The sequence below is a fragment of the Pelophylax lessonae genome (assembly GCF_965119305.1).
Source record: "Pelophylax lessonae genome assembly, chromosome: 2".
Lineage (NCBI taxonomy): Eukaryota > Metazoa > Chordata > Amphibia > Anura > Ranidae > Pelophylax > Pelophylax lessonae.
Genome location: NC_138769.1, coordinates 556108920 through 556121467, shown reverse-complemented (window position 1 = coordinate 556121467; position 12548 = coordinate 556108920). Strand labels below are relative to the sequence as shown.

At 48.4% G+C, this 12548-nt stretch overlaps 1 protein-coding gene across 2 annotated transcripts in view; it reads left to right on the top strand.

The window, feature by feature from the left end:
- Positions 1 to 12548, top strand: part of KMT2D (lysine methyltransferase 2D) — a 340114-nt gene that overhangs the window by 125184 nt on the left and 202382 nt on the right. For both annotated transcript variants that reach the window (XM_082246163.1, XM_082246162.1), the window contains exon 24: positions 1700 to 1780. In XM_082246163.1, coding sequence (XP_082102289.1) covers positions 1700 to 1780 — 81 coding nt within the window. The remainder of the gene's footprint in view (positions 1 to 1699; positions 1781 to 12548) is intronic.

The following is a 12548-nucleotide window of genomic DNA, read 5'->3' as shown; positions in this document are numbered from 1 at the left end:
TGTCCCCCCCCCCCCCATCAGAGTGCCCCTTTACATTAGGTGTCCCCCCCCCCCCATCAGAGTGCCCCTTTACATTAGGTGTCCCCCCCCCCCATCAGAGTGCCCCTTTACATTAGGTTTCCCCCCCATCAGAGTGCCCCTTTACATTAGGTTTCCCCCCCATCAGAGTGCCCCTTTACATTAGGTGTCCCCCCCATCAGAGTGCCCCTTTACATTAGGTGTCCCCCCCCATCAGAGTGCCCCTTTACATTAGGTGTCCCCCCCCATCAGAGTGCCCCTTTACATTAGGTGTCCCCCCCCATCAGAGTGCCCCTTTACATTAGGTGTCCCCCCCATCAGAGTGCCCCTTTACATTAGGTGTCCCCCCCCCCATCAGAGTGCCCCTTTACATTAGGTGTCCTCCCCCCCATCAGAGTGCCCCTTTACATTAGGTGTCCCCCCCCATCAGAGTGCCCCTTTACATTAGGTGTCCCCCCCATCAGAGTGCCCCTTTACATTAGGTGTCCCCCCCCATCAGAGTGCCCCTTTACATTAGGTGTCCCCCCCCCCATCAGAGTGCCCCTTTACATTAGGTGTCCCCCCCCCATCAGAGTGCCCCTTTACATTAGGTGTCCCCCCCCCATCAGAGTGCCCCTTTACATTAGGTGTCCCCCCATCAGAGTGCCCCTTTACATTAGGTGTCCCCCCATCAGAGTGCCCCTTTACATCAGGTGTCCCCCCTTTACATCAGGTGTCCCCCCTTTACATCAGGTGTCCCCCCTTTACATCAGGTGTCCCCCCCTTTACATCAGGTGTCCCCCCCTTTACATCAGGTGTCCCCCCCTTTACATCAGGTGCCCCTTTACATCAGGTGTCCCCCCATCAGAGTGCCCCTTTACATTAGGTGTCCCCCCATCAGAGTGCCCCTTTACATCAGGTGTCCCCCCTTTACATCAGGTGTCCCCCCTTTACATCAGGTGTCCCCCCCTTTACATCAGGTGTCCCCCCCTTTACATCAGGTGTCCCCCCCTTTACATCAGGTGCCCCTTTACATCAGGTGTCCCCCATCAGAGTGCCCCTTTACATCAGGTGTCCCCCATCAGAGTGCCCCTTTACATCAGGTGTCCCCCATCAGAGTGCCCCTTTACATCAGGTGTCCCCCATCAGAGTGCCCCTTTACATCATAATCCAGATATACTTCTATTTGTTCCCGTCAGAGCTGTGTTCTGTACTCACGACAATATTCCCGCAATTTCCCAATAAAAATAATCCGTCTAGTATGATTATCAAAAAAGAATAATCCGCCCAATAAAAATAACTTTCCGTTGTGCGCATGCACAGAGAGCGAGACAGAATCTTCCATTTAGATATACACCCTCTGCCTCCACAGTTTGCCTCTTGTAGGATAATGCCTCTGACAAACTGCATGCGCAATGCCATCGTCACACTAGAATGCATTAAGGGGAACATTTAAGCTTTAGAAACACTTTAAACATTTAGATCAGCACCAGAGCCCAGAAAATATGAGTTTGTGTTCACTGTAAAATTTTCTTTGAGTTTGAGAGGCACAGGATGTCTAAACTTTAGGTTTTACTGCTGCCTGTTCTCTTTGGCATATTTATATTTACTGTATGCAGTGCCTCTTTTAAGGCTAACATTTATTATTGAGGTTACAAGATTGTACATCTGAATTTTTTTTTCCCCTTGTTTTTCTTGCTAGCTGATACTGTACCACCTGCTTCAAACTCTGCATTGCCTCATGAAGATTCAGACAGCAATGAAACAAAAACAGAAAATCCAGGTTAGGAAAAGTACTCGTTTTTGAAGACCCGTTCTATTAATCTAATGAAGACTGTTTTATTTTAAAAATGAGCTAGGTTAGGTCACTGTATATTGACCATGAAGTAAGCTTGTGGCAAACTCTTCATAGCTAAACGAACAGCATCACCTTGTAACATATGCTATAATTTGGTAACTTTTATGTCCCTAGTGCTGCCCTCAGGCCTCTTAAACTGCTCATGTTAATAGTAACTTGAATATCTCTAGACACATTGATTGTGAACAGTGGCTAGCCTGCTAATTGGTTGCTTAGGTTTCCACTAACCTGAATTTCCAGAGACCTCAGATGGTGCTTTGGGCGATGTTGAAGAGAAGCATTGCTATTTGGGAGGTGCGTACCGGCTGCTTCTGGCTTGTATTTGTTGCAGGTTTACTTAGAAGGCTAACCTTAGCCAAAACCTTTTTTCTTTCGTTCGTTGATGGACACAGCTTCATATCTTCTTGACCCTTGGGTTCATGCTGCCCCCTACAGGAGTAGGACACTAGGCGGAAAAAAGTTTTACGCCCATAGGGCAGTCCCAGGGGACTTGCCAAGTCCCGCATGGGGCTAATTGGGTGGACTGGCCTCTTTCCGGGTATGGGGGTGGGGGGAGGGGGGAAAGTGGCAGCATCCTTGGAGCAGTCAGGCTGTGTTCCCGTGATCGCTGCGGATTTCAAAATTGGCGTCACGCAGGGCGGAAGGGGTGGAACTCCTGCATTCCACTCTGGCCTAAGGAAGTGACGGGGTCACTTCCGGTTGCAGCTACATCATCGGCGGGCGCCGGAAAGGCTGGTTCTGGTTTCCAGAGGCACGAACAGGAGAATTACTGGGCAGCCAGTGTTCAGGTGAAACCCAGTGGAGGCTGCGGGACACTAACAGAGCGACATGGATCCCTCTGCAGTAACCACTCAGGCGGTGGAAGCGGGCTCTGGCATCGGCACCTCTCGGGTAAGCCTGGGGAGTCTTCCCTCTTGCAAAGCCTGTAGGGGTTTCCTTTATCCTTTTCCTCCATAGACTGTTTGGGGGCTGGTAAAGGGGGGGGGCACTTTTTTTCACTCTTTAACACAGGTGTTTGTTTTGGGGCCTGTTTTACAGGGGGTCTTAATCAGAAAATGCTTTCTTTTTGTTATAGACCAAGGCTCAGGACAAGGTCCAGACACAGGCCCCCAAAAAAAGAAAATTCCAATATATATTCTTATGTAGTTATTTATGCATTTTAAACATTTCAAACACATCTAGCACGTCAAATATGTTAACTGTTGGCGACGGGGGAGATAAAACCAAACTTTTTTTTTTTTTATTACTTTTTCATTATTATTATTATTATTATTATTATTATTATTATTATTATTTTTATATTTGTATATTGTATAATGTTGGAAAATTAATAATTCATTTAAAAAAAAAAAAAAAAACATGGTCGGGAGACTGTACCTCCAAGTTACGCCTGTGTGGTCTTCCCTTTACAGGTGACCATCTATTTGGTTCCGGGTTAGCAGAAGCACTGGAACGTACTGCTAAGTCGTTTTCAGATAAGGACTTGTTCCCCGCTCCTCTTGCACAATTGGCACTTTTGAGGAGCGGGGTGGGGGGAGCAGGTACCCGATTTTGAGAGGTACCTGCTCCCACTTCCGGCGCTGGGAACGAAAGTTTTTCTTCCTCCCTCCCCCCTACAGTCTTCTGGGACACTAACTGGTCCCAGAAGACTGCGTCCACCATCGCGTATGCGCAATGGGTGCCCGGCTTGGAAGCTGCAAGCTGTCAGCGCCGGGTGCCCATAGTGAAGATGCCGGTGCCGCCAAGGGAGGTCTGAGAAAGAAAACTGCTGCGGTGAGCTCACCACTGGACCGTGGGACAGGTGAGTGGTTGTTTTTTTAAGCGTCAGCAGCTACACTTTTTTAAAAAAAATTTTTTATAGGGGCCTGGAGTTCCTCCTTTAAGGCGCTAAACTGCTTTGTGCAGGTACACAAGTTCAGAATGGATTCCATTCGAGCGGTGGTGGCATCCCTGCATCAGGGGGGATTTCCTCGCCTCTATCGATATCAATGATGCCTACCTTCACTTTCCAATATGTGCCAGTCACCAGTGTTATCTGCTTTGCTGTGGGAGAGAAGCATTATCTTTTTGTGGCGTTACCTTTTGGTCTCTCATCTTCTCTCAGGTCTTCAGAAAAGCGTTAGTCCCAGTGCTAGCTTTGCTACGCCAATGGGGGATCGCAATACTGGGCTACTCCCTCTCCTCTGGTAGAGAATCTGGAGACCACAATACGAACTCTGCGGGAGTTCAGCTGTATTCTGAATTTTCAGAAGTCTGCTCTGGTTTTGTCCACAAAGCTGGACTATCTGGGCCTGACTCTGGACTCAGCCTTAGCCAGAGTGCTCCTTCCTCTGGACAAACTCCAGAAATTGCAGGCTGCAATTCTCCTCCTCCTGCTGTCCAACAAATTGTCATCCCCCCGGACATTCATGCGGATGCAGGGCCTGAAGGTGTCCACCTTTTTGAGGCAGTTCCGTTTGCACAGTTCCATATGAGATCCCTGCAAAGCGAGGTTCTGACCAAATGGCACAAGTCTCCGCAGTCTCTGGACAATCCGATCCAGCTGAGTCTGGCATGAAGGAGTCCTTAATATGGTGACTTCTCTGGTGCTTTGGCTGGGATATTCATTCCTCCCATTGTATTGGACAATGGTCACCATGGATGCCAGCCTGTCCGGCTGGGGAGGCGTCCTCGGCAAGCATTCTGCTCTGGGGATCTGGACGCTGGAAGAGTTCAGACTGCCAGATCAATGTCTTGGAACTCCGAGCGATCAGACTGTGTCTAGATCATTTGACGGATCGTCTTCAGGGTTGTCCAGTGCGTACTCAATCGGACAATGCCACGGCCGTGGCTTATGCCAATCACAAGGGGGGCGCAAGAAATGCCCTGGCGGCTCTGGAGGTAGCCGGCATTCTAGGAGGGCAGAATAGTTTGTTCTAGCCCTCTCCACCGTACACATTCTTGGGGTGGAAAATTGGTAGGCGGATTACCTCAGTTGGTAGGCCTTCATCTGGAGGGGTTTCATCAGCTGTCTCCCCAGTGGGGCACCCCCGAGGTGAATCTGTTGGCGTCTTGTCTCAACAGAAAGCTGCAAAAATTTGTGGCTCAGTCAAGGGATCCTCTGGCTGATGCTGCAGATGCGCTGGTGGCCCTATGAGGTCAGTATCGTCTCATTTACACCTTCCCTCTGAAGCTTCTGCCAAGACTTCTACGCAGGATCGAGGCAGAAGGGATTCCAGTCATCTTAGTGGCTCCGGACTGGCCTCGCCAGGCTTGGTACACCGATCTGGCACCATTGGTCACTGACGTTCTTTGGCAGCTTCCTCTCAGGAATGATCTGCTGTTTCCGAGCATCTGCTGTTCCAAGGACAGCTCTTCCATCCTGCTTTATGGTCGCTGCCTTTAACGGCTTGGCTGTTGAAGCACAGGTGCTGAAGGATAGGGGTTTATATGAGTTGGTGAGTCCTACACTGTTGAAAGCTAGGAAATCTACCTCTAGGAAGATCTACCATCGTATGTGGAAGACATACATTGCTTGGTATGAGTCTCTTGGGGTTCTTCCTCGCTCCTTCGTGGTGGCTCGGATCTTAACCTTCCTTCAACGGGGGTTTGAACAGAAAATGGCCTTGAGTACCCTCAAGGGCCAGGTGTTTCGACTTGGCAACACACTCCCTGGTGTGCATACCTTTCTTCAGGGTGTCTGACATTTGGTTCCTCCAGTGCGGGCTCTGTTGCCACCTTGGGATCTTAATTTGGTGCTTTCAACTGTACAGAAGCCTCCCTTTGAAAATGTTCAGGATATTCCCCTGTCCCAGAAGGTGGCCTTTTTAGTGGCTATCACCTCTGCGCACAGGGTGCCGGAACTAGTGGCATTATCCTGTTGTTCACCTTACCTGGTGTATCACAGGGATAAGGTGGTTCTTCGCCCCTGTTCGTCGTTCCTTCCAAAGGTTGTCTCTGATTTTCATTTGAATGAAAACATTGTGTTGCCTTCCCTGTGTCCCAGGCCTAAACATCCGAAGGAAATTGCCCTGCATGTCTTGGATGTGGTCCAGGCAATTGGGGTGTACCTGGCAGCTACGGAGTCTTTAAGGAAGCCAGACTCCTTGTGCTTTGGACCTTGAAAAGGGTTGTCCGCTTTCTCTGCGAGCATTTCCAGATGGATGAGACAGATGGTGGTTCAGGCCTATTCCATCAGGAGTCAGGTTCCTCCTTTCCCTGTCAAGACGTATTCTATGAGGGTGCTTAGTGCCTCTTGGGCCTTCCGTCATCAGGCATCAGTGACGCAGGTTTGCAAGGCAGCCACCTGGTCGTCGGTGCACACTTTTACAAAGTTTTATAAAGTGGATGTGTTCGCATCTGCGGATGCTTCTTTTGCAGGCTGCTGTTTAAGAGGACCTGATCCTCTTTGAGGGTGTTGTGGGCTCCAGTTGTTTGGTTGAGCTAATGTTTAGTCATGGTAATTTTTTGTTCCCACCCCTCATGTTTAACACCGCTTTGGGACGTCTCAATGGTTATGAATATCAGGAGCTGTGTTCGTCAGTGAACGAAAGAGTAAATGGGATTTTTGACTTACCATAAAATCCATTTCTCTGATCATTGATGGACACCACACCCACCCCTCTGTGGAGGTATGGTTCTCCTGACACTGCTTGTTACAAAACTGAGTGGCTATAGCAGAGAGAGGAGCATACCCCCTGGGACTGCCAATGGGTGTAGCCAGAATTTATTTCTGCCGAGTGTCCTACTCCTGTAGGGAGCATTATAACCCAATGGTTATGAATATCAGGAGCTGTGTCCGTCAATGAACATCAGAGAAATGGATTTTACGGTAAGTCAAAAATCCCATAGATGGATATCTATCTATATATAGATATCTATCTTGTGTTGGATTTAGTGGGCAGAAGTTGGAGACTTTGGAGTTTTATATTGCTCTCTTGTGTCTCTGTTATGGAGATATCCACTCCAATACCTGTCCGGGTAGGAAGTTCTGGGAAATATCTTAGTGGAGAGATAGACCAAATGCATTTTTAGTAAAATAAGTAATGAAAGGTTTAAAACCTGTGTTTGTTTTATTTATTACTTTAGGCAGAGTTTACCTTTTTGAGCTTTACGCCCATATTTGGAGTGTAATGTGTAATATGCTCCAGCACCTCCACCCTCCACTGATCATGGGTGCAATGCTTTTAAAGCGGTAGTATCCCGCTTTTTGACACTTTTACCTACAGGTAAGCCTATAATAAGGCTTACCTGTAGGTACAAATAATATCTCCTAAACCGGCACGGTTTTGGAGATATTTACAGTGCATGCAGCCGCTCGCGCGAGCGCTCTGAAGGTCCGGGGGGACCTTCAATTAGTTTGCCGGAAAAATCACTCCCGCGCGCATGCGCGGGAGTGACGTCATCGTGGCTTCGGCCAATCATCGCGCCAGAGCCGTCTCTTCCGGCCAATCAGCGCGCCGGAGCCGCCGAACCCCGAAGAGACTGCGAGGGATCATGGCAGCGCCCGCAGCGATGTCCGGGGGTCCGTGTCGGGGCTTCGTTTTAAGGGAAGTTACACATAATGGGCTAGTATGCGATGCATACTAGCTCATTATGCCTTTGTCTTGCAGGTTTTTTTTTTTTTATAGGGTTTACAACCGCTTTAAGGCTCCTGAGAAAAAATAATAAATGCACTTTTTTCTGCAAAAATGTGCATTCATTTTTTCCCCCCTAAAGGTGAACTTGTCATTTAAAAGAGAATCGTGGGTTTCCTTTTCTTTAGCTTCCCTGTGAGTTGCTAATACACAAAAATCTTTCCAGTCCTCTGAGAAGTTCACCTTTTCTGTTAAATTCAAGGAAATACCTGTGGGATGGGGCTACAGTTTTCTCTGGATTCTTATGTCGACAGTCTTGTCAGCATCCACCTCCCTTTCCTTCTCCTTTGATTCATGTCGAATCAGAGCTGTCTACGCTTTCCCTCCTCTCACACCGCTCAATTTAATTCTCTTAAGCCGGCCATGGCTCGAATCTCGAGTGGTTCACCAGGGACCGGCCAAGGTTCAATCCATCAATAGGCAGGGTGATTGTACCCAAGTCAATTGATTGATCATCTTGGGTACAACTAGCCTGTCAGATGTTAAGCATGCCATTACTGCCAGCGGCTCTAGTTGCTAGCAGTAATCGTTGTATTCTGCCATCTGGCAAAGCTGCCAGCTGAATACAATATTGCTTTGGGAGTCATTCCCCCCCCCCCCCCCTTTAACACTGACTGCGTTGATGGGGGAATCAATCAATTTTCTTTCCTTCCACCTGTGACACAGCCCTCCCTCTAGATCCAGCAATGTCTATACCACTTATGCATTTTCCACTATGCACAGGAATACACAGCGCCTAGGTTCTACTGTCCAGTAGGCGTGGTTACATCTCCCAGTGGAGGAGGGACAGAAAGAGGGGGCAGATTGCTGAAGTTGTAACTGCCCTCTCTAAACTTGTAAACAGCAGATGGGCTGTTACTAGAATCTACATGATGGATGAAGTGCCCCTGCTGGAAAAAACAAAATGGAGGGGAAAAAAAATAACAGTTGATTCATGATTATGGTAATATTTAATTGTTTTAGACTATCCAATACTTCTTTTAAACAAATTCTTCTGACAACCCCTTACCCAATAATCCCCCCCCCCTTCAGTGTCACTGGGACAGGCAACAAGAAAATCTTTTCAAGGGGATCACAGACTGCTCTTTCCAGTTATATCCTAAAATAATAAAGTTGCCTGTTAGACATCAGGTCCGCTGATTCTGCTGTCCCGAAGTTATTCTATTTCCTGTCTATTGAGGGACATGGTATATATCAAACCTTCAGGTTGTACTGAAGTCAATAGGGGAGTTGGACCATGGTAAACAGAAAACTGTAGGCCAGCCCAGGATAACCTCTCCCACCACCAGTATGCCTCAAATGTATTTTTCTCTTATGTCCTCTGACAGACGCAGCTCTGGAAGTTTCTTCACTAATGGGTTATGTGCGCCCTCTTCAGGAGTAGCTAGGCAGTGAAAGCTTTCACTAGGCACGCCTTTAGGGGTCGTCTTATCTACATGACCCCAGACACACCTGCTCATAGAATCAGTTTCTTGCTGCCTAGCTTAGGAGTAGGACCTAGGACTTAAATTCCCCCCTCAGACTTTACATGTGCACATGCCAGATCTTCTGGATCACCATCCCTCATGTCTGTCAGCAGTAGCAGAAACTCTTTTTCTCAAAGTCGTCTTCCAGGACAGCCCATGAGACGTTAGGCTCCTCCCCCAGGGACAGGAAACACATTCCAAAATTGAAATAAAAGGCGGTCCCCTAGTCCTCACCTTCAGTATTTTTGTTTCCTCCGGACAGGGGGTAACATGTTCCTGGAACTGAAGCTCCCGGTCTCCTGGACTGTCCATGGAAAGACTTGGAAAGATGCATCTCCTCGGCCCATAGCGGTACCCCTTAGTGCCGCAATAGGGGCTGACCGCTGTCTCCTATTCTCCTAGCCTCTCGGCAGGACTACGGATGCTGTCTGGTGGAGCGTTGGGGAGTTCACTCCGTTGGTCGGCCGGTTCCTTGGAGCAGCAGTGCTGTGTACCCGTGAACCGCTAACTTCGGAAGAAATTTTGAAGTTGGCGCCAAAAACGGAGGGGGCGGAACTCAGCGTATCCACTCTGGCCTCACGGGAAGTGACAGTGTCACTTCCGGCGCAGTGACGGCATCCGCGGGCGCCGGAAACCCTCGTTCCAGTTTCCGAAGGCGCGAACAGAGAGTTCAAATGGGCGACCGATGTTAGGGGAAACAGCAGTTGCTGGGACCACCATACAGAGCGATGGACACCACGGCAGCAACCGCACAGGCGGCGGAAGTCGGCTCTGGCATCGGCACCTCTCAGGTAAGCAAGGGGGAACGACACCCTATTTGCAGGTACCTGTTAGGAACTCCGTTCCCCTTCCCCCCTCTCTTTTCTATCGTTAGGGGCAGGGGTTAAGCAGCACCGCTCCCTCTTTTCTATCCACAAGGTGGAGGGGGGAAAAATGGGAGGTGGGAGGAGGACAAGTATCTCTAATTAAATTCCCTTGTCTTTTATCTTCCAGGCCAAGGCTCAGGACAATAACCCACCTCAGCCCCCCAAAAAGAAATGTGCTGTATGCGGAGAAAAATTGAGTTCCTCTTGGAACAAAGCAGTGTGCCGGGCATGCATAGCTAAACTGGTCAGAGACGATTCTGCAGTCTCTACCCAGAAAATGCTGTCCTCAGTGAGAGATGAGCTAAAAAGTACATTTAGTTCATTCAGGACTCTCATTGAAAAGATGCAGGCACCAGCCCAGCCTTCCACCCCAGCTCAGGCTCCACCATCCCTAATTGACCCATTGGTTTTGGAGGAGGAAGTTTCTTCTTCCCACTCTTCTGTAGAGGGATCAGGATCAGGAGAGGAACCAAAAAGCAATGTTTCCCATGATAGCTCCAACTTTAAACTGAGCCTGGAGGATGTAGATGATCTACTCAAAGCGGTTTATACCACTCTAGAGATTGAGGAGGAAGAAGTGCATCTCTCTAAGCATGACTTAATGTACGCTAGTCATAAAAAGCAATCTAGAGTGTTCCCTGTGCATAGCTCACTATTGGATGTGATTAAACAGGAATGGAATTCTCCTGATAAAAAGCCTTTTTTTCCAAGAAACTTAAAAAGAAGGTATCCATTTGACGAAAGTGTGGAACAGCCCTGGAACAAAATCCCTAAGCTGGATGCCTCTCTTGCCAGAATCTCCAAAGGAACTGACTTGGCATTTGAGGATTCAGGAGCACTAAAAGACCCTATGGATAAGAGAACAGATATCTCTTTACGTAGGGTCTGGGAAGCCTCCATTATGAGCTTAAAGCCAGCCCTGGCATCCACCTGCATAGCCAGACACCTGGAGCTGTGGCTATCTCAAATCCAAACACACTTGACTGCAGGAACATCGAGGGAACAGATTAATAAATCCTTTCCACTCTTATTCCAGGCAATAGGATTCCTGGCGGATTCTTCAGCTGAAGCTGTAAGAATGGCAGCAAGGACCTCAGCTTTAGCTAATACGGCCAGAAGAAGCCTATGGCTCAAGACATGGTCGGGAGATATTACTTCTAAATCTCGCCTTTGTGGTCTTCCCTTCACAGGCGACCACCTTTTTGGCCCAGGCCTAACAGAAGCCCTGGAGCGTACAGCGGATAAAAAGAAGGGATTCCCAGATAAGAAAAAATTCCCCTATGCTCAGAGGAATTTTTGTGGCAGGGGCAAACAGCAGAAGTCTTTTGAAACTCAGCAAAATTTCAAAAAACATTGGACGGGGCATAAAGGAAAGGGGAGGGGTAACATCCTGTTTAACCCTCCTAAACGCCCCAACCAGCCCCAATGACTCCCTTCTCAGAGTGGGAGGAAGATTAGGGGCCTTCCTCCCACTGTGGAAGAAGATTACTTCCAGCCCTTTTATTCTGGACCTAGTAGGCCAAGGACACAGGCTGGAGTTCTGTCTTCAACCTCCAGAAAGGATCCTGATCACAAATCTTCCCAGGGATCCAGTCAAGGCCTCCGCCTTGAGTCTTCAGTTAGGGGACCTATTAGATCAAAAAGTAATTATCCCAGTCCCCAGAGAAGAACAAGGAACAGGGTTTTATTCTCACATCTTTGTGATTCAAAAACCCTCAGGAAGTCATCGACTGATCCTGAACTTACGCAATCTGAACCTTTCAATAGCATACAAACGCTTTCGCATGGAATCAATATACTCCATAGGGAACCTACTGTTCCCAGGGTGTTTCATGGCAACCCTAGATTTGAAAGATGCGTATTTTCACATCCCCATACACACATCCTATCAGAAATTCCTGAGGCTAGCAGTAAAGATAGGACCGGAAGTCAAGCACTTCCAGTTCAGGGCACTGCCCTTCGGGCTGTCCTCAGCCCCACGGATTTTTACCAAAGTCCTAGGGGAAGCACTAGCCCCTCTAAGGCTAAAAGCTATCATGATCACCCCCTACCTGGACGACATCTTGGTAGTGGCAGAATCATACCAGAAACTGGAAGCCGACCTCCTCATAGTTCAGGAATTCTTAACTTCCCTAGGCTGGATAATCAACAGACAAAAGTCTTGCCTGGTACCCTCACAAAGAGTGACCTACCTGGGTTACGAAATCTCCTCACGGGATCAGATGATCTTCCTCCCTCAGTGCAAGATGGAGAAAATGAACCTGATGGTTGCCTCTTTACAGACCAACTTATGGGTCTCTCTGAGGGATGTCACGAGAGTGATAGGCTTGATGACCTCCTGTTTCCCAGCAGTCCCCTGGGCAAGGTTCCAACAACGTCCACTCCAAAAATTCTTTCTACAGAATTGGGATGGGCAGTCAAGTTCCTTGCAACAAAAAGTAAGGATTCCCACCAAGATAAAAAGGACTCTTTGGTGGTGGAGATCCTCTCTTCACCTATCAAGAGGGCTAAACTGGACCATCCAGGTATCACAGAGGATTACCACGGATGCAAGCGCTTCCGGATGGGGAGCATATCTGCAGGACAGATGGGCGCAGGGTACATGGTCCCCAGCACAAAGGAAGTCTTCATCAAACCAAAAAGAACTTATGGCGGTCCAAAAGGCCTTGGAGTTTTTTCAGGTAGAGGTAGAAGGGAGCCATCTACAGATCAGGTCAGACAATATAGCAACGGTAGCGTACCTGAA